The sequence below is a fragment of the Anomaloglossus baeobatrachus genome, chromosome 11 (assembly GCF_048569485.1).
Source record: "Anomaloglossus baeobatrachus isolate aAnoBae1 chromosome 11, aAnoBae1.hap1, whole genome shotgun sequence".
NCBI classification, from domain to species: Eukaryota; Metazoa; Chordata; class Amphibia; order Anura; family Aromobatidae; genus Anomaloglossus; species Anomaloglossus baeobatrachus.
In genome coordinates this window covers 10434890-10457453 of record NC_134363.1, presented here as the reverse complement: position 1 = coordinate 10457453, position 22564 = coordinate 10434890, and the positions used below count along the sequence as shown (strand labels likewise).

The 22564-nt window shown below is 46.5% G+C and overlaps 1 protein-coding gene across 1 annotated transcript in view; it reads right to left on the bottom strand.

Annotated features, from left to right (window-relative positions):
* Positions 1–9495: 9495 nt before the first annotated feature.
* Positions 9496–22564, bottom strand: part of LOC142256561 (IgGFc-binding protein-like) — a 112202-nt gene continuing 99133 nt past the window's right edge. The window contains exons 36-38 of the mRNA XM_075328320.1: positions 13163–13531; positions 11649–11938; positions 9496–9992 (exon numbers count right to left, since the gene is read on the bottom strand). Of these exons, the coding sequence (XP_075184435.1) occupies positions 9983–9992; positions 11649–11938; positions 13163–13531 (669 nt within the window). The 3' untranslated portion in view covers positions 9496–9982. The remainder of the gene's footprint in view (positions 9993–11648; positions 11939–13162; positions 13532–22564) is intronic.

Below are 22564 nucleotides of genomic sequence, written 5' to 3'. Positions count from 1 at the left end.
ACATGGTCAGGAAGAGGTCTGAGGTCAGAAGCCAGGAGGTAACGTATAAGATCAGGGAGCAGAAAAAGATGTAGTCAGGAAGAGGTCCAAGGTCAAAAGCCAAGATCAGAACACTTACACTAAACAGAAGCCAAGAGCACACTGAACAAACAGGGAGGATGACTGGCGAAGTTCAGACAGAGCAAGCCCAGTAAAGAAACAGCGCAATCACCAGGAATGAGGCATATCTGTGAAGGCACCTCCCAAAACAAGTGTAGAACCTAGTCCTGAAAGATAACCTGTCAGCAAGTGCATAAGACACATAGCAGAGCATTTTCAAATGCAAAATGCTCTGCACAGCGGAGCCATGACAAAAGCATTCTGAATGCAAAATACTCTGCACAACAGAACTGTGACACCCACCATAAAGTAAACACCATAATGGTGACCTCTTTTAGGAACTGGATAGCAGTTAATAGCACTGGGTTGTGTCTTCTTTATTGCACTAGTATGTTGATGCTATTTGGCAGTGTCAGGTGGAATTCGGATGAAATATTTGGACATTACATGGCACTTTTAGCTATTATTTGGACAGTATGAAAACCCTTCACCTCACTTTAAAAAGTTTGAAGTACATGGCTCCCATGTGTTTCTGAGGGGGCTCCGCAGACCCTAGAAAGCATCAAGACAACTGCATAAAACAAGAAAATAAGCCAAGAATAATTTTGGAACTTACCCTTAAAACAAACTCCCGACAATCCATAACTGCTGCTCTGGGAAATGCCAGCACTTTGCACCGAGAACATAGATGTTGGATGACTTATAATTTGAGATTTGGACTGGCTTCGATAGCGATAGTGAGCCCAAGAATATTCTGTGCCGGGAATCCTCTCCCACTTTAGACCCTGCAAACTTATCTTATCGAATTTAATGCCAGCAACGCTCGATGTCTTGGCTGTGAATATCACGGCGTTAATAAATCCTTGAGGGCCATAAACTTGATATTTGGTACAAAATTTGGAAATATCCGGAGCACAAATGAAGAATGGGTCAAAGCGAATTTTCATAGCCAATCCACCAGGAGAGTAAAACATGACTTGGATGGAAACGTTGGCAGAAATTGTCAATGGTGAGTTATAGCGGATTAGAAATTTGGAAAGTTGTCCTTCACGGATTTCAAGGCTGCCATTTGTAAATCTTGAGATGTAGTTGACTTTTGTGGTCTGGGAAGCCATCACGTACACAATATCAGCACGGTATTGAAAGGGGAATGGGCTCACAAAATATTCTTTTCCCCAACCAGATACTGGAAGAAGCTGTTCATAGATGTGGCCACAATGGTCACTCTTCCAAGAGCAGGTGCCTCCACTAAGTAGAGCGATAATGTTGTTTGACAGCACTCTGGTCCCTGACAGTCCTTGAGAACTTTGTAACTGGAAGATCTGATAAGGATTAAGTTCCACCATGAATGGTTTAGTAGAAGTATAATTCAAGCCATTAATTATAACCCAGCCTTTTGGGTAGATTTGGATTTTGGACGGCAAGTCATAATTTATCACGGCAAACTCTTTCACAGTTTCAGCATTTTCCTCATTGGGAGTTACAACATAGTATAGAGTGTCCAAATGGTCAATCGGAAGCACCAAGCAACGGGCCATAGAGTGAGTCTTTGAACTCCGAGCCAATACAGAGACATCATAGTTAGAGCTTATTAAGATGGAAGCTTTAAAGACTCCCGTGCCAATCATTTCAACGTCCACTGGTAGATATATCGTACGGGAATCCTTCTCGTTAAGATGTAGAGACCAACTTAGGTTTCTATCATTCAATGAAACCGTCACCAACGTGAAGTCACTGAGTGCCGTTATAGTCAGCTGGAACTCAGCATCGAGCATGGAGAAGTTTGAGTTCTGAAGGAAAGCCGTTATGAAATCTTGGCCAACATGGACGGAGAGGATCGATCCTACAAAATGGTTTCAAAATATGAAGTAAGTTTTTATATTATTTTTGGAGTTCAAAGTCAAGTGTTATTGCTACAAGTGAGATGCAAATAGCCCCATGGTGCCCATTGGAGGTCAAAGTAGAAGGTTCTGACCAGGGCAGATCAACAAAGGGCATAATAGGACTATGTGCCTTCCTTAACCAAGAATCAGCAAAAACATTAGTGCATGCCCTCATCATCTCCCGCCTCGACTACTGCAACCTCCTGCTCTCTGGCCTCCCTTCCAACACTCTTGCACCCCTCCAATCTATCCTAAACTCTGCGGCCCACTTAATTCACCTCTCCCCCCGCTATTCCCCAGCCTCGCCACTCTGCGAATCCCTTCACTGGCTTCCCATCGCCCAACGACTCCAGTTCAAAATATTATCCATGACATACAAAGCCATCCACAACCTGTCTCCTCCTTACATCTGTGACCTAGTCCCCCGGGACCTACCTGCACGCAACCTCAGATCCTCACAAGATCTCCTCTTCCCACAATCGCGTACAAGATCTCTCCCGTGCCTCCCCCATACTCTGGAACGCTCTACCTCTGCATTTCAGACTCTCCCCTACCGTGGAAAGCTTCAAGAGGAACCTCAGGACCCCCCTCTTCCAACAAGCCTACAAACTACAATAGCCCTCAGTCCAGTACACCACTGCGCAACCAGCTCTGTCCTCACCTATCATACCATCACCCATTCCCTGTAGACTGTGAGCCCTCGTGGGCAGGATCCTCTCTCCTCCTGTAGACTGTGAGCCCTCACGGGCAGGGTCCTCTCCTCCTGTAGACTGTGAGCCCTCGTGGGCAGGGTCCTCTCTCCTCCTATACCAGTCTGTTTTGCACTGTTAATGATTTTTGTACGTATACCCTCTTTCACTTGTAAAGCACCATGGAATTAATGGTGCTATAATAATAAATAATAATAATACGAAATACACATGAATATGCCCTTTAGCGATATCTCCTGCTTCGTAGCTTCTTAATCAGCCAGATCAGAGAACCACTTTGCAAACCACTCAAGCCATCCATGTGTTGCATAGTTAGCTAATCTTCTGACTGGTTGTCTTCTATAATTACATTTCCCGACAGTGTAGAGATGTCTTTCTGGTGACAGGAGCCAGACAAGTGGTGATCTACTGATTGCAATGATGGCTCCAAAATAAAAGTTGTCTAAAGTAGGGTAAGATGAAAGGAGTCAGAATATGGTAAAAGGTAAAGCAATGTAATAGAAGGTTAGGAGCTGGTGAAGATGGGTTCACGGAGAGCGCCAACAAGATACTTTGCCAAGAAGGAAGGAGAGTCCAGAGAAGAATCTGGGGAAAATGATCAGTAGTGAAAGGTGTAAAGTTCTTTCAGGAACTATAAAAGTAGAAGATGAGAAAGGTAAGTGAAGCTGGAATGAAGGAAAAAGGAAGACAAAAAGAAAGAGAGAGAAAGAAAGAAAGAAAGAAAGAAAGAAAGAAAGAAAGAAAGAAAGAAAGAAAGAAAGAAAGAAAAGAAGGGAGACAAAAAGAAAGTAAGAAAAAATGAAAGACAGAGAAAAAGGAAGGAAAGAAGGAAGGAAGGGAGATAGGGATACAGGGAGACAGAGAGAAAGAAAGAGAAAAAAAGAAAGAAAAAGAGAAGGAAAGAAGGAAGACAGAGAGAAAGAAAGAAAGAGAGAAAGAAAGATAAAAAGAAAGAAAGAAAAAGAAAAGTAAAGAAGGAAGACAGAGAGAGAAAAGAAAGAAAGAAAAAGAAGGAAAGAAGGAAGACAGAGAGAAAGAATGAAAAAGAAAGAAAGAAAAGAAGGGAGACAAAAAGAAAGAAAGTAAGAAAGAAAGAAAGAAAGAGAAATACAGAAAGAAAGAAAGAAAAAATGAAAGAAAGAGAAAAAGGGAGGAAAGAAGGAAGGAAGGGAAATAGGGATACATGGAGACAGAGAGAAAGAAAGAAAGAAAGAAAGAAAGAAAGAGAAAAAAAGAAAGAAAGAAAAATAGAAGGAAAGAAGGAAGACAGAGAGAAAGAAAGAAAGAAAGAAAGAGAGAAAGAAAAAGAAAAAGAGAAGGAAAGAAGGAAGAAAGAAAGAAAAAAGAAAAGTAAAGAAGGAAGACAGAGAGAAAAAAGAAAGAAAGAAAAAGAAGGAAAGAAGGAAGACAGAGAAAGAAAGAAGAAAGAAAGAAAGAAAGAAAGAGAAAGAAAGAGAAAGAAAGGAAGGAATTATGGAATGGAGAAAAAAAAGAAAACAGAAAGGAAAGAAAGAAAAAGAGAAGGAAAGAAAGAAAGAAAAAGAAATAGAAAGGAAGAAAGAAACAAAGAAACAAAGAAAAAAAAAAGAAAAAGAAAAAAAGGAAGGAATTATGGGATGGAGAAAGAAAGAAAGAAACAGAAAAATAAAGAAAGGAAGGAAAGAAGGAGACAGAAAATAAAGAAAAAAGAAAGGAAAGAAGGGAGACAGAGAAAGAAAGAAGGAAATAAAGAAAGAAAGAAAGAAAGGAAAGAAGAAAGGAAGGAAGGAAGGGAGACAGTGAAAAAGAAAGATTACAAAGTAAGAGAGATATTAAAGATGGGAGAAAATAAGAAAGGAAGGAAAGAAACAAGAATCTCCACATTCCCTATGATACACCACACAATAAGTCCATCACGCACCTGTCATACAAAGTGCAAAAACCAGGACCGACATGCTGGACGTCATTCTGCAGATAGCATCTAATCTGGAGCAATAAAGGAACCTGTGTGAGGATGTAAAGTTGAAATAATGAGCAGATTCTTTATCTACTTTTACAAAAATAGATAAATAAATAAATGGATACATACCAGCATTGGGGCCGTTGTCTCCCCTTTTCCTCCCGACACTATTTATATAAGGAGGGTTTATACACAGTTGCAGCCAATAGAAGGTCGCTTGTAACTTTCTAGCATCAGGAATGTTCTGATGCCATTTACCTTTCTCTTTGTATCACCTGTAAATAATGTGCTTTGTAGACAGATTCATCCGTCTCAGAAGGGCAGCTCGTTAGCGGAGTCCATTGTTAATTGTTCCATGACCTGGCTTTCAGCAGAGCTTGAAGTGAGACATTTCAGGCTGCTCCAGCCTGGGAAGATCAGGCTCTCTTCTCACGTCTACAATTTATTGCATTCTATGTTGTGTAATGTTGGGATTTCTGTTTAGTTTTTTGTTATAAAAGGATCATTGTTCTCCATTAGAGACCCAGCAACAACACAGCCCATAATCTAAAATGGACCATAACGGGGCTGTTGACTGGGTCACTAGAAGACCCATGGGTGGCTCCAAAACACTCAACTCCACAAGATCCCCCAGAGGCGAACTGTTTTTGGAGCTACTATGTTTGCTGATTTTAGTTACCTAAACCACTGAAAATTGTGAGGAAAATGATGAGGAATATGACATTCATACATGTCAATCAGCTGTTACTGTTCATTACACACACCCCCTGCCCTACAACAAGAATCAAACACCAAGAACTGGGAGCCAAATGGCAAGGTGACAAAATCCAATCAAGACTAAGGAAGAGTTCCTGAGCACATCCAGGCACCCAAGTTTTACAAGCAGCTTCAAACAAGAATCTCAGACTTTGAGGCTCCTGTTCAAGAGCTGCAATATTAGGGAGCACTTCACTCCCACATATTTTGCAGTTATACTTCCAGCTTCATGAAGGCGAGATGCACGTCACACATATTTTCTATTAATAGTGTGCCATGCGAATTAGTTCAAAATGAATAACTTTCTGAAGGAAGCCTACAGACCTATCATGTTTCATAACTTTGGATAGATCAAATCATAACTAGAAAGATGATGGTCGTATCGCCCGAATGGGACACTCAGAGACGGAGATTTGCGGAAAACTGAGAATTCATAACTTTCTGGCAGCTAAAGATGCATCCCTTGTCCAGTCCTGTCTTCAGTCACAAGGTGGGAAGGTACATGGGAGGTACATAGGTTCTTAAAAATGGGAGCAGACATTTTGTCTGTGTCTTTTATCTTGGAGGTTGCGTCAAGTCACATGTGGGGAAAGTGCCAAGGAAACCAGTGGCTCCACAGCATCCCCTTGTGCCGAGCCAGAACCAGGCCTAGCTGTAAAGGAACAAGGTAGTTGATCCATGTGTGTATCTGTTTACAACCATAACTTATCTGTAACTGTACTTCTGACATAATATCTGTAAACCTCCTCTTGTATATAGTGTATTATCTAGAGTGCCCTTAAGGCGATTAAATATACAGTATAATGTAATCCTGGGTTGTTCTTTTACGTCGATTCCTAAATTCCATGTCCGTGCACTCGGTTTAACATTACACACTACCTGGGCTGGTTTCTGGCCTGAAATAGTCCTGTTAACGAACCAGGCCTATATCTAATGAGGAAGTGGGGGCAGACTACTGTACTGGACCAGCAGAATCCTGTTCCACTGTGAGGAAAATGATGAGGAATATGACATTCATATATGTCAGTCAGTTGTCACTGTTCATTTACACCCACCTGCCCTGCAACAAGAATCCAACACCAAGAACTGGGAGCCAAATGGCAAGGTGACAAAATCCAATCAAGAATAAGGAAGAGTTCCTGAGTATATCCAGGCAGCTGTTCTGGCAGCTGGTTGGGGTTGTGAGAAAAATGGGTGCCATGGCGGAGTTTGCGCAGTCTACTCTGTCTCCCTCCCCGTGCCTCCCTGTACCCGCAGAGACATGAGATGTCAGTGTGGCGTGGAATTTCCCTTGTTGGCGGAAGGGACAAGGTCGTATTGCATGGCTTTCACAGTCAGGATGGGGCTGTGAGGTGCGGTTTCATCACAGATTGACGGGTTCTTGACCGAACGGAGGAATCTTGAGTGACTCCCCAATTTCTAGGTCTTGTTTCAGCTGGTCTGGAGCATTAAAGGATCAAAAAAGTGAAAATACCTTCCCAATCCCTTTCATTTCCCAGTATTGCAGCCCATGTCCCACGTTGGTCTTTTGGCTTACTCTTCTGGCGGGTGATGTCATGTCACCGCTGCAACCAGTCAGAAGTCACTGATTGGCTGCAGCAGTACCCATGTCATCTTCCACCAGAAAAAGCAAAGAAATCATCTCTTTAGTCAAAACCTGCAAAGGTTTCATTAGATATTCATATACGGTACCAAAGTCAATAGATTCAGAAGCTACCAAAAAAAAATTCTAGAACAAAAGTGAAAGATTTCCAGACCGCTAATTTGTCATTGGACCTCCCCTGCATGGAAAGAGGCTCTTTACGCACAAACTGTGTGAGAAATAATTGCAGCCTTGGGGCTACCTCGTTCATCCAGCAAGTAAATTAACTTTTTAATTGTTTTTGCCCATCCACCTTAGACCTTCAACATGGCAGTGTCGGTGGTGATAAACGATTCATTCTTCCAAAATAAACAGGGATTATTCTGACCGGCCGTAATATAAAGAATGACCCATCGGAGCACAAATGAGATATTTGTCAATACAAATCCAATTAAGTCCCCAATTATATAGCAAATCGAGAACAATTTCATTTTTTTTCTTCTTACGGTACAATTTTGGGCCATCAGGTCTTCGTCTGCAGAGAGAGCAAAGCCTTTAATGGCCCCATGTCTTACAAATATTCTTATCACTCTTTACTGGATACCATATGTATTTAATACTAAGGGATAGCAGGGAACCAGGACTCCGAAGCTGACTCTCAATCTAGGGGCCCTATACTTTCACTATCCTCAGAAATACCCCTAATGGTGGGAATGCCTGAGTCTCCTTCCTGTCCCTACTCCAGACCAGTCCTCATCTTATTCCCTCTTCCACTCCTGCCAGGGAGGGATGGGACAGGAGTGTATTGAAAACCGCAGAAAAAGACTGACCGGGGAAACCAAGCTCTGTTACTCCGCACGCACATATACAGGCATAAGACAAGAGATTAGGATGAAAACAAGAGCAGGAAGGAAAGAACAAACAACAGGGGTTAACTCCACAACCAATCCAAACAAAAGCAAAACTTTCACTAGAAAAGTCTCGGCCACCAAAGCTCATAGACCAACACAGGATTTCCTATAGCTGGCAGGGGTAGAAGATTTCATCCAGCATAAATAGGAGGGGAGCAGATGTGATAAACTTCCCCACCACATATGATCACAGGAGCCTAACAAGCAAACTATCATGGTGGCATTGGGTGCTGTTTAGATTGCAGTTTCTGACACTCCGACCAATGGTCTCTGGGTGTCTTGGATCAACACAAGCAGATTTGGGTGTCAACCTGCTTTATGCTGATTCATAACCAGGCTAGCAGGAGTTAATCTCTGCCAGTCTGCGTGCTCCTTTTATCACATGTTGTGAGGAGGCCTATCACATCTGTTCCCCTCCTATTTATACTGGTTGAATCCTTCCACCCATGCCAGCTATAGTTTGTCGAGGTGTGGTGTTCCAGACTTTCTGAAGATAGTTCTTCTTTTTGCTTGGTTTTGTTGTGGAGTTTACCCCTGTTGTCTTGTTGCTTCTTTCCTGCTCTTGTTCTTTCCTTCTTAATCTCTTATTGTCTTCACCTTTGTGCGTGCGTTCACTGTGTAACAGAGTTTGAAGAGACTCAGACCTCGCCATCGTCAAGAGCATCCCTGTGGTTAGGGATGGCATAGGGGCCTTTAACTTGAGAGACAACTTAGGAGCCACAATTCCCTGCTATCCCACAGAGTTGTTGTGACACCAATATTTTACATAATTGTTTTTTTAGCCTAATTCAATATATATATATATATATATATATATATATATATATATATATATATATATATATATATATATATAAAGAAGTAATAAAGAAAGTCGCTTTACTTTTTGTTACAATGGCCACTTTTGAAGAGATTTTCCTGGGAAGCATTTTGATATTGTGCATGACTTTTCAAGACATTAAGAGGCGCTGGAGAACTTTAGTGTGATGCAGTCCCTACTTACGAATAGTATAGACAGAAGAGTAGTTAGGAAATTTGGGTTCTGGTAACAGGAGAACACGTAGGATCACATGGAGTAAACAGAGGCCTGGTCAGGTCACAATCCGAGGCTCAGAATATCAGGAGCGCACGTAATAGGTTCAGGGAGAAAACAGAGACGTGGTCAGGTAACGGTCCGAGGTCAAAAGGCAGGAGGTCACGACAGGAACAGGGAGAGTGCAGAGAGGAATCAAATAACAATCCGGGGTCAGGAAACAAAGATAAAAACACTAGCATAGACACAAGCCAATATCACAACTGCAGAACCAGAGAATACAACTGGTGACGTTCTGGACGAGCATGCTCAGTAAAGAAACCTGAGCAATTACCAGGAAGGTGGAATAGCTGAGCAATCAGCACCATCATGGAATCCTGCTGAGTTAAACAGGCTGCCAGCTCAGTAATTCAGGAAGGTGCAGCAGAGCATCTCCACAGGCAAGATGCTCTGCACAGAGGAAAATTGTCACTACCAGGTCTAGTCTGAAAGATGCTCTGCTCAGAGGGATCGTGACATTTAGATTTGATGCAAATAAAATTTCCAGACAAAATTCAATCGAAGATGCACAAATTGTACAAATTTATTTTTTGAAAATATTTATTGGTGCATAACAAAAATTCTCAGATATTTTTCATGTTTTGAACAGTTGTTATCAGTTGTAACTTTATCTATAGACACATTTTTTTTATAGTTATATACTGATGAGAATATCTGAGTATTTGTATCCAAAATTTAAAAATTCGACAAAATATTCAAGGATTCAACGTTTGTCGCCTTTTAATATAAAATACAGATGTGAATGTAAACAAATCTATACAGTGAAGTCTTAGCAGCGTCTTACAGACTATGGGACCGATTCATCCTTTGCTTTCTTTTGTGCCCAAATCCTCCAATTTGGCGATATATTGTACGGCTGGATTTCATCTGTTGACTATGGGACATTCACTCTTGAGCAGAACCGCTGAATCAGCATTTTTGGAATAGGAAAAAAATAATTCTTGTGGTGGAGTCTTATGACGAGAGATCAGGTTCATTTTGCCTTTGGAAGAAACTTGTATGTAACTCATCACGGCGAACTAAAAAGAAAAAAAAAATATTACATTTTTGAATAGTCGTAGAGCAGTAAATTGTGAACTTAAACGATAAATGCATGCGTTCTCCTATTATTAATTATACCATTACCGTCTTAAGGTGTAATATAAAGTGACATTAAAATACAAAATCTGTACGAGGATCCCTATTGTAGCGCCGGTGACCCCCGGCTGGGTCACAGCCTCTACTTACTCCCCCAGCCATCCTCGTGTGCTGCTGCCGCCCCTTCCCCTCCCAAGCCCTGTACATACTGCACATGGTTCCCGGGAGTGCACATAAGTCGTGTGCGTGCACACTGGCCCTCCTCTTAAAGAGCCGGAGCACTATTTCCAGGAAATGCCTCTCAGGCTACGGCTGAGAGGCACTGTGCATTTAAGGCATCCTCCCATTAGGGGAGGTGCCTGTGCAACATATTTAGTTAGTCAGTAAACAAGTCTGCTAGTTGTCAGTAGAGATGAGTGAAGCTTAGGCTCGAGGTTCGGGTTTGGAAACAAAGCTCCAAAAAACAAGGTTCTTGTTCGAGATTCGAGCGAGTGACGAGTACGAACCACTCAAATAAGCAGCGCTGTGCTTGGGTATGAGTGATGTACAGTCCTGTGCGAGCCGCATGCAGTGTTTGATTGGCTCAATTTGGGGTAAATTCAGCGTGATCAGATGTAGCATATACACAACCCCCCCAAGAAAATAAACCATGCCCACCCTGCCTCGGAAGTTTTTTGTTAATGGCCCATAAGCAAAACACTTTCAAGTCAGGGTTTATTTTTTCTTTCGGGGGTTTGTGTGTGTACCCTACATCTGATCACACTGATTTTACCACAAATGTGAGCCGATCAAACACTACACACTGCTCGCACAGGGCTGTGCACGACTCATGCACAAGCACAGCGCTGTTCGTTTGAGTGGTTCATACTCAACACTCACTGAAACCTCGAACCAAAACCTTGGCTTTTTGGAGCTCTGTTTCCGAACCCGAACCTCGAGCCTAAGGTTCACTCTTCTCTACTGACAACTAGCAGACTTGTTTACTGACTAACTGAATATGTTGCACAGGCACCTCCCCTATTGGGAGGTTGCCTTAAATACAGTGTCTCTCAGCCATAGCCTGAGAGGCATTTCCTGGAAATAGTGCTTTTTGGAGCTCAGTTTCCGAACCCGAACCTCGAGCCTAAGGTTCGCTCATCTCTACTTGTCAGGTCCCATTAACCCTGTGTCTGCCCCCAGTACCTGCCTTCCCATGCCTATCTGTCCCTGCCAAAGCCCCCATTCCTGTCCATACCCACCTGTTCAGTGTGCCTTAATTATCCCACCTGCACCTGAGTCTGTCTCCTGTCCTGAGGGTCAGCTGCCACAGTCCTGGTCACTCCACTGGGAGTGGTACCTGGCGTCCTCCTCACTACCCACTAAAGGGTAAGCCCAGGTCCCCCGTGGTCCAGCATTATACCTATGTACCTCCCATTGAGATACTAGTGTCTTCTTATGTTGCAGAGCTCAGCAATGCCGCAGGCCTGAACTGTCAATCTTCAGGACTGCACTGCCCCCTTCAGGCAGGAAGCCAGAAGGCTGAGGAGCTGTGTACTCCTGAAGAAAGGAACTTGAGACAACACCTTTAAGTCTTAATTAAAAATTGCTGACAATCTCACCATGGGCTCAAGTGTCTCGCGATCCAGGAGTTGACTGTAAAGGAGATGTCCGCTGACACTTCACCGGTCTTTAGAAGGAGATCATCGTCGGCCTTTCTGTTGAAGTTTCCACAAGGTCCACACAACTTGCCGGACATCTGCTCCTTTGGAGTGATTTGTATTTCACCAGTCTTGTTAATTATCACAATTATCTGGTTGAGCAGCTCTACGGATGTTCCAGTCTGGGATTTCTGGATCTTCATAGTACCATTTCCAAGATCTCTTGGGGCTTGAAGCTCCCAACCATTCAACTACAAGAAAAAAATGGAGAAAATCAAAAAAATTAAATTCCCTTACGCCACCCAACATCCAATTTTTAGAGTAGATGTAACAATTTTTTCAAAATTTGCACTTAAAAAAAAGTTTTTGTCCCCTGTAGGATTCATAAACTTCTGGGCTGAGAGGAGGAACTGTGGTTTGTGCCACCGTGGTGCCTCTCTCTGATATTCCTCCTGCCCATTGCTCTGTTATAGGGTAACTACAGTTCATGTGATTGGACAGGATTCTGTCAAAATCAGAAATTATCCATCTGGCGCATGCGCAGAACATATACTATTCACGGGGCTGTGCAGGGAACAAGGAGAAGAGATAGAACTGTGCCACCATGGTGCCACTCTCCGATATTCTTCCAGCCCATCACTCTGTTATATGACGACTACAGTTCATGTGATATGACAGGATTCTGTCAAAATCAGAAATTATCTGTTCGGCGCATGTGCAGAACATATATTTTGCATGGGGCTGTGCAGGGAACAAGGAGGAGAGAGAGAACTGTGTGGATGAACTGTGCCACCGTGGTGCCACTCTCTGATATTTCTCCTGCCCATCGCTCTGTTATATGACCACTACAGTTCATGTGATTGGACAGGATTCTACCAATATCAGAAATTATCCATCCGGCGCATGCGCAGAACATAAAATATGCATAGGGCTGTGCAGAGAACAAGGAAAAGAGGAAGAACTGTGTGGAAGAACTGTGCCACTGTGGTGCCACTCTTCGATATTCCTCCTGTCCAGCACTCTGTCATATGACAGCTACAGTTCATGTGATTACACTGGATTCTGTCAAAACCAGAAATTATCTATTCGGCGCATGTGCAGAACATATACTATGCATGGGGCTGTGCAGGGAACAATGAGAAGAGAGAGAAATGTGTGGATGAACTGTGCCACCGTGGTGCCACACTCCGATATTCCTCCAGTTCCTATGATTACACTGGATTCTGTCAAAACCAGAAATTATCGATTCGGCGCATGCACAGAACATATAATATGCATGGGGCTGTGCAATGAACAAGGAGGAGAGAGAAAACTGTGTGGGAGCATTCAACATTACCACCAGCAAAGAATTTTATAGGCAAATCTTTTGATGCCCCTTTAACTATATCATGAAAGCTGTTCAGATACAAGTCTTAATTAAAGGAAAATTTGCCCAAAAAAATGTAGACTCTCAACATTCAGAAGACGAATCTCACCCAGATGTCCTGCTCCACGGTCACAGATATGAGACCTTGGGATGTAAAGATTTGCAGAGCTCTTCCCTTTTTGGAACTGCTGCACTTTTTAACTTCAGCCACCACCATGAAATGGTCTTTTTCGTCTTTGCTGCAAGACGATGACATCACGTATGATCCATCCATTGGGAACTGTCCAGAGATGCCATCAAAAGTAATGAATTTGCCATCGGCTTTTAGTGTACATTGGGATCCGAGCTGCTGACAGCTGCGCACGCCCTCTCTCGGCTGGCAGAAGGATGCTGCGCAGGTGGATGAAGCACAGGACAGCACTCCTGACCGGCAGGAGCAGGACGTCCCACAATCTTCTGTAACCACAGAGTCACCGTTCTGAAACATAAAGATAATTCTTAGTGTGACGATCAGAGATATTTCATATATTTACAAAAACTTAAAATTTACAGAAGCAAATGTGATCATTAACCCTATAATCCAAAAATGCAACAATTTTATAAATTAGACAGTATGATAGAGCTGCAGACTATTGTCTATGCCTGAATGAAAGTGCACTCCATGTGGTGAAGCATGGTACTGCAAGGAAAAATTGTACTCAATACTGCACTCTTCATCTAATATACAAAGGTGAGTGAGTGTGTGTGTATATATGTATGTATTGTGAGACTCATGTGGGATTAGTGGATGAGGGCAGGTATATCTCACCCCGGTATCGGTCCTATGTGACTTAGCCTGGCCACGATCACCTGGCTACTAATGGATTAATGGGAGGTGAAGGACGGAGGTAAAAGGAATCTGGGAAGTTGGGGGAGGGTCTCCATCTGGGAACACAGTAAGCCTGTCTGTGTAGGAGACACTTGTGAGGAGCAGTGCCTGATGTTTGTATGGTTTAGCTGGAAGGGAGAAGCCCTCCAGTTGGTAGTTAGGATAACACTGTGTATAGTTAGTGCCGGACAGGCAAGGATTTATTTTGTTGGTGTTTTTTTTTCTTTTTGTTTATGCTTCACTGCAATAAACCTGACCAAGCGTCAGTTACACCTTGAATTCGGCTGTCTGCCTGAGGTGAATACGTGCCCTTTGAACCCAGCAAAGGCGATCCCGGAGCGTGTTATCACAAAGAATATAACTACTATAATACTGCTCCTATATACAAGAATATAACTACTATAATACTGCCCCTATGTACAAGAATATAACTGCTATAATACTGCCCCTATGTACAAGAATATAACTGCTATAATACTGCCTCTATGTACAGAAATATAACTACTATAATACTGCCCCCTATGTACAAGAATATAACTACTATAATACTGCCCCCTATATACAAGAATATAACTACTATAATAATGCTCCTATATACAAGAATATAACTACTATAATACTGCCCCTATGTACAAGAATATAACTATCATACTGCCCCCTATGTACAAGAATATAACTACTATCATACTGCTCCTATATACAAGAATATAACTACTATAATACTGCTCCCTATGTACAAAAATATAACTACTATAATACTGCTCCCTATGTACAAGAATATAACTACTATAATACTGCCCCCTATGTACAAGAATATAACTACTATAATACTGCCGCTATATACAAGATGTGAGACTCATGTGGGATTAGTGGATGAGGGCAGGTATATCTCACCCCGGTATCGGTCCTATGTGACTTAGCCTGGCCAGGATCACCTGGCTACTAATGGATTAATGGGAGGTGAAGGACGGAGGTAAAAGGAATCTGGGAAGTTGGGGGAGGGTCTCCATCTGGGAACACAGTAAGCCTGTCTGTGTAGGAGACACTTGTGAGGAGCAGTGCCTGATGTTTGTATGGTTTAGCTGGAAGGGAGAAGCCCTCCAGTTGGTAGTTAGGATAACACCATGTATAGTTAGTGCCGGACAGGCAAGGATTTATTTTGTTGGTGTTTTTTTTCTTTTTGTTTATGCTTCACTGCAATAAACCTGACCAAGCGTCAGTTACACCTTGAATTCGGCTGTCTGCCTGAGGTGAATACGTGCCCTTTGAACCCAGCAAAGGCGATCCCGGAGCGTGTTATCACATTGTGGTGGAGAACGCGGGCAGCACGTTACAGCGCATCATAATGGATGACGTGGTGAAAGCGCTGGTACAATCCGCAGCTGTGCAGCAAGAGGCTAATCGCTTGATGTCGGCACAGTTGAAGGAACTGGTGGAATCGACGGTTAAAGACCGCCAACTTTTGCAGCAGGTGGCGCAGCGTCTGGCGACCGTACCGGAGAGTAATGCGGAGGCTGACCAGAGGGTGATTCATGTGAGTCGGTGCTGGCAGAAATTAACCACAGAGGACGATGTGGAAGCTTACCTGACCACGTTTGAACGGACGGCGGAGCGGGAAAAGTGGCCAAAGGAGCGATGGGCCGACTTGCTTGCACCGTTTCTGGCAGGTGAGGCACAAAAAGCCTACTTTGATCTTGAGCCTGAAGCAGCGCATGACTTTGATAAACTAAAAGCCGAGATCCTTGCCCGGCTGGGAGTGACGACGGCCGTGCGAGCACAGAGAGTTCATCAATGGACTTATCAGCCCGATAAACCACCGCGGTCACAGATGTTTGACCTCATTCACTTGACCAAGAAATGGCCGAGTGACCCGGTGGTTCCTTGCACTTCAGGCCTACCGTTTTACAGTGGAGCACCGCCCGGGGGTGCGGATGGGGAATGCTGATGCCCTGTCTCGTGTGCACTGTTTTGTGGGTGCTGTTGCTCAGCTGCAGCGGTCTGAGCAGAGGGGGGGGATATGTGAGACTCATGTGGGATTAGTGGATGAGGGCAGGTATATCTCACCCCGGTATCGGTCCTATGTGACTTAGCCTGGCCAGGATCACCTGGCTACTAATGGATTAATGGGAGGTGAAGGACGGAGGTAAAAGGAATCTGGGAAGTTGGGGGAGGGTCTCCATCTGGGAACACAGTAAGCCTGTCTGTGTAGGAGACACTTGTGAGGAGCAGTGCCTGATGTTTGTATGGTTTAGCTGGAAGGGAGAAGCCCTCCAGTTGGTAGTCAGGATAACACTGTGTATAGTTAGTGCCGGACAGGCAAGGATTTATTTTGTTGGTGTTTTTTTTTCTTTTTGTTTATGCTTCACTGCAATAAACCTGACCAAGCGTCAGTTACACCTTGAATTCGGCTGTCTGCCTGAGGTGAATACGTGCCCTTTGAACCCAGCAAAGGCGATCCCGGAGCGTGTTATCACAGTATGTATGTGTATGTGTGTGTGGATATGTATGTATGGGTGTGTGTGTGTATGTATATGTGTGTGTGTCTGTGTGTATGTATATGTATGTATGTGTGTGTATGTGTGTGTGTGTCTGTGTGTATGTTTATGTATGTATGTGTGTATATGTGTGTGTGTATGTCCGCCAAAGGAATGTGTGTATATGTATGTGTGTACATATGCGTATATGTGTGTGTGTGTATATGTATGTATGTGTGTGTGTATGTGCGTGTATGTGTATATGTAAGTATGTATGTGTGTATGTATGTGTGTATGTATATATGTGTGTATATATGCGTATATGTGTGTATGTATTGTGAGGTATCAACCGGCTGTATTACAAAGGGCCGGCATGTTTTGCAGAAGCGTGGGTGCTCTGCAATGTGAAGCTGGCTGGGACCTGTGGTTCCACAGGATTGCATTACATGCAGAGCCATGGAAGGGTGTGTGATGCTGATTACACACTCCTTACCACCTGTGGGTGCGGCTCCAGGGGTTAAAGCAATCCTGTCTCTGAACCTGGGAGAAGTGTGTCTAGGGCAGTCTAGAGAGAGACTAGCTCTAGACTTCCAGCGTGTATGCTGGGAGAGAGTGAGAGCAGAGCCGAGAGTTCTGCAGGAAGTGTGTCTAGGGCAGTCTAGAGAGAGACTAGCTCCAGACTTCCAGCGTGTGTGCTGGGAGAGAGTGAGAGCAGAGCCGAGAGTTCTGCAGGAAGTGTGTCTAGGGCAGTCTAGAGAGAGACTAGCTCCAGACGTCCAGCGTGTGTGCTGGGAGAGAGTGAGAGCAGAGCCGAGAGTTCTGCAGGAAGTGTGTCTAGGGCAGTCTAGAGAGACTGGCTCCAGATGTCCAGTGTGTGTGCTGGAAACAAGCGAGAGCAGAGCCGGGAGCTCTGGGTGTTTCAGCCTGTGCGGAGGCTGATCACAAGGCTCTGATATAGAGTCTGAGGTGAGTGCAGCCAGGCCAGGGCTGTAGGGCCGAATCTCTCCAGGAGGAGAGACAGACAGGGGTCTGCAGAGGGCCCTGGGTCCTGGAAGGAACCTCGGCTAGAGTTGTACGCTGGCAGGAGCCAGAGAGTGGGGAAGTTGCTAAACTTCCATTATGCACTTATTGTTTATGTGTGAGGGCAGTTTATGCTGAGTGTTTTTAATAAACTGCCAGAATTTCTATGAAGAGACTGTGTACGTGTGTTGCTGAAGCTACCTCACACCGCTGCAAGCGAGTGAAACCCCCACGTTGCAGGGCGCAACGTTACATATGGTGGAGAATGCGGGCATGCGGTCTGGTTGCTAGGGGCAACGCAGCCTGGTTGCTAGGGGCAACGGCCTAGGACATATTTCTGTGGATACGGACTGCTTGCGGTGGATCGGCGGGTCCACGAAATTTTTTTGAAGCGGTTTGCGGTGGATCGGCGGGTCCACGAAAATTGTCTGCGCACTCAAGCAGCTGGCGGTGGATCGGCGGGTCCACGAACAGGGACAGCGCTCTCAAGCACCTGGTGGTGAATCAGCAGGTCGTTGGGGACCCGTGCTGCAGTGGCGAGAGTCCAGCGACTGGAGGTTCCAGGCCAGCCGGAATTGCAAGGCCCTGCTTGGTGAGCAGTGATACACCACAGGCTGGAGATCCTGGTTGTACGGGCGGTACAACCCGGAAAGGTTAGTGGTTCTCTAACCCCCCCCCTGTCTTTGACCACCGGGTATTACCCATTGGAGCGCCCCTCCTGTTCCTCTTCTCCTTGCAGCATGGAGGAGCTCCTGAACCAGCTGCTGCAGAGCCAGCAGCACCAACAGCATGTGCCTGGAGGTCCAGTGACAGCAGTGGGGGCTAAAAGCCAAAAAGAGGGAATGGTCCCTGCGGACGCTGTGGAGGAGCTGTACCAGTTCCTGGTCCAGGGACAGCAGAAGCTGTCAGTGTGTAGCGATGTCGCAGCCATGGACCAGTTTGAGCGTACCCTTCGGGGGCCAGTATGGACACTGGGTGCCCAGGGAGACAAGGGCAAACGGTGTGAACTGGGGGCTAAGGACATTGCATGGAAACCGCAAAAGGGGGCGGAGTCCCAGAAGGGAATAGTTGCCCATAAGGGGGTGGAGTCCCATAAAGGGGTGGTTGCCCATAAGGGGGTGGAGTCCCATAAAGGGGTGGTTGCCCATAAGGGGGTGGAGTCCCATAAAGGGGTGGTCCCCCAAAAGGGTGCGGAGCATCCCAAATCCAAGGGTGAAGTGGCGCAGATGGACTGTAGCCAGGGACAACAGTTCATGCCACAAGTGTCCTGTTTGCAATATAGACCACCCATCCGACGAGAAGCCACGTCTGTGTTCCGTGGAAGTGGATGGGGAATCTGTAACAGGGGTCGTAGACTCAAGGAGCTTGGTGACCCTGGTGAGGGCCACTTCTGATGTCAACTTGATTCCTGGAAGGAAGATCCACGTCGGCTGCACCCACAATAATGAGACAGAATACCCGGTCTCCAGCGTGGTCATTAAGACAGCCTGGGACAGTGGTTCTCATGATGTTGGAGTAGTCTCAGATTTACTGCACCCAATTATTATAGGTTGGGACTCTAAATTATTTGTGCACTTGTGGAAGCAGGGGGACGTATACGGTTGCTTGTGTAAGAGCCGGAACAGCCCAAAGGAAACCCCACCACATTGGGAGGTGAAAAGGGGTCCTTGTTGTGCAGTTATGTGTGGTAAGGAGGAGATGGTGTGACGCCCTGGCACAGCCAGGTTGTCACATAAAGAGTTAATCCTCCTTGGTAATATGATCTCACACTGGTGCAGCCAAACAAGCACAGCCCCCAGTGTAAGGGAAAAGCAGAGGAGAGGGGAGGGGCTGGGGCAGAGAGTGTGGAGAGGTCAGAGAGAACAGAGGTCTGGAGTTCAGCTCCCGGCTGGGAGTGAAGCGTTCTCCAAGAGGGCCGGGGCAGGCCGTAGTGAGGAAGGGGCCAGAACAGGTAGCTGGAGCTGGGCGGTGGCCCCTCGGTACCTGGGTACCCGGATCACTACAGGGGAGTAGATTCCCCGTTCCCGGCTGAGGAGACAGAGGAAGAGAGAGGAGAAAAAGGCACTTTGCTGCAGGGAGAGAACAACAAGGGCTGCTGCACCGTGTGTGGGATACTAACACCCCCGTACCGGAGGCCGCGGACACCGGCAATTCTTAGTTCACCAGTGACTCCGTGTGACTTTCTTGTGAGTACACCCGTGCCCTCGGGCACCGCACTGCAGCACTGCGCCCTGCCCCCTGCTTACCCCATCACCGGGCCCCGGGACAACCAACCCCCTACCCACGGAGGGGACATAACAACTACGCTGCTCCCTGTCATCGCTCCCGGGATCCCCTTCCAGAGCAGCGGTGGTGTTCCACCATCACCACAAGCGTGGGTGGCGTCACGGACAATCTCCCCTAACAAACCCCTTTTACTGTGGAGCCTGGGATCACAGACCGGGTCACGCCATCGTGATACCCACAGAAGTGACTCTGTGGCCCGGATCTGAGTACCCCTGGTCCCCGGGCGAAACATTTGGCGTCACGAACAGGATCGAACCCCTCCAGTTACCTGGAGGAAGTGCGCCTTATTCTGGACTGTCAGCGGTGATCCGCTGCAAAAATCTTGAAATCCGCCATATTAGCCGCCATTTTAGGCGCCAAAAACAACAACTTGGCGCCTTCTTCTCCGAGCGGTGGGCGCGAAAAAGAGGCTCCGCCCCCTGAGAACGCGGGCGGAAGTGAAGCTCCGGAGGACCGGAAGCGAAAAGAGAAACTTTAAAAGCTGCTGGAAGGACTGCTCCCGAGTACCAGGGGGGAGCAGAAAGAAGGAACCGCAGCTTATGTGACAAGGACTGTAAAGGCAGGGATGCCAGGACTCTGCCAGCATTTGGTTCCTGGAGAGGCCGCCGCAGCGATGCACCGACCCGTTACCCCTGTTACCGGTAGCGGAGCCCGCAGCACCTGTTGGGGAGGACCCAGACCTGGGGTCCCCAGGCCTCACCTTTGTCACCGCCCTGCCACCGGCCCCGGCAGTCCGCCCGGCCGCGACGGAGATGACGATGGCTCCGGCAGTCCGCCCGGCCGCAACGGCAGCGAAGTACCGGTCCCGTTGACCAATTTGGGGCTGTTCCTGGACTGGAGTCAAGGGGTGCTGCCTGGGTTTTAGGGGCAGCACCAAGGCTAGGTTGTTTGGGTGGGTGACTGAAGGACCCGTTACACAGTTATTATTAAAAGTGTTATTTGTTGTTGCAACGTTGAAGCAATGTGCATCCCGCTGTGGGAAGATTGAAAATGTTTAAAATGTTTTATTCTTTTCCAGTTTAATAAAATGTCGGTGCCTAGCCGGCCCGAGGACGGGCCGTGTTTTACCAGGGGGGTGTGTGACGCCCTGGCACAGCCAGGTTGTCGCATAAAGAGTTAATCCTCCTTGGTAATATGATCTCACACTGGTGCAGCCAAACAAGCACAGCCCCCAGTGTAAGGGAAAAGCAGAGGAGAGGGGAGGGGCTGGGGCAGAGAGTGTGGAGAGGTCAGAGAGAACAGAGGTCTGGAGTTCAGCTCCCGGCTGGGAGTGAAGCGTTCTCCAAGAGGGCCGGGGCAGGCCGTAGTGAGGAAGGGGCCAGAACAGGTAGCCGGAGCTGGGCGGTGGCCCCTCGGTACCTGGGTACCCGGATCACTACAGGGGAGTAGATTCCCCGTTCCCGGCTGAGGAGACAGAGGAAGAGAGAGGAGAGAAAGGCACCTGGCTGCAGGGAGAGAACAACAAGGGCTGCTGCACCGTGTGTGGGATACTAACACCCCCCGTACCGGAGGCCGCGGACACCGGCAATTCTTAGTTCACCAGTGACTCCGTGTGACTTTCTTGTGAGTACACCCGTGCCCTCGGGCACCGCACTGCAGCACTGCGCCCTGCCCCCTGCTTACCCCATCACCGGGCCCCGGGACAACCAACCCCCTACCCACGGAGGGGACATAACAACTACGCTGCTCCCTGTCATCGCTCCCGGGATCCCCTTCCAGAGCAGCGGTGGTGTTCCACCATCACCACAACCGTGGGTGGCGTCACGGACAATCTCCCCTAACAAACCCCTTTTACTGTGGAGCCTGGGATCACAGACCGGGTCACGCCATCGTGATACCCACAGAAGTGACTCTGTGGCCCGGATCTGAGTACCCCTGGTCCCCGGGCGAAACAATGGCACCTCCTAAAATTGACTGTCCTAAGTTAGGGGTGACCAAAGAAAATGATAGACGGACCCAACTGAGTGACATAAGGACTAAGGGAATAACCGATAGTGTGACCGTTAAAAACGAGGTAGCTCCAGAAAGGGAGGCAGATATCTGGTTAAGTGGGGACATGATAGTCCAGGATACCAGGGGAAGTGATGATGACTCCAGTAAAGACACTGACTCTAGAAAAGTGACACACGAGTACAGTGTGGTACAGATGGGCGAGAAGGGGAAAACTTCCTCCCGACGCCGAAGACGTAATAAGCGCAGAGAAGGAGCCAACCAAGGACGTAATGGTGGTGGTCCCTATGATTTCAAAGTGTGAAGTTGATAGTCTGTCAGGCGAGAGTGGTATAGGAAATGGAATCCTAGAGAGTGTGGGGGAAGGAATAATCCCCAACAGTCGTGGTGAGCAGACTGGTGAACTACCAAGTGCTGGGGTGGATGACAGCGAATTTAGCCCCAAATCTCTAAAAGGAACAGAGTGCCATGTTGAAGGGTGTGACACCCAGGCTGAGGGTGACACTGCAGAGACCCCAGAGGAAGGTGAAGATAATGCAGTGAAGACCCAAGAAACAGCTGGCGCTGAAGTGAAGAGAGCCTCTGAGGAGGTGAAGTCTGGAGCAAAGGTCTCATCCAGGACTGGGAGCCTGCCTGACCTGCTTGCTAAAACCATGATGGAGGATATAGAGACTGTCATGGGTAAGAAGAGTAAGAAACCCAAATGTTCTGAAGCTGAGTTGGAAGAAGCCTCAGAAATAGTGGGTCGTAGACCAGAGAGGTCAGCAAGTGAAGACTCATTCAAGAGGATGAGCAAAGACCATCTGCAACAAGAGATACTTCTTAGGCCGGCTACTGAGAGTCGAGTAAGGGAGCTGGAGAAAGAAGTGGCAGAGCTCCGAAGTCGCTTGGCAGAGTACCAGTCAGTCCCAGG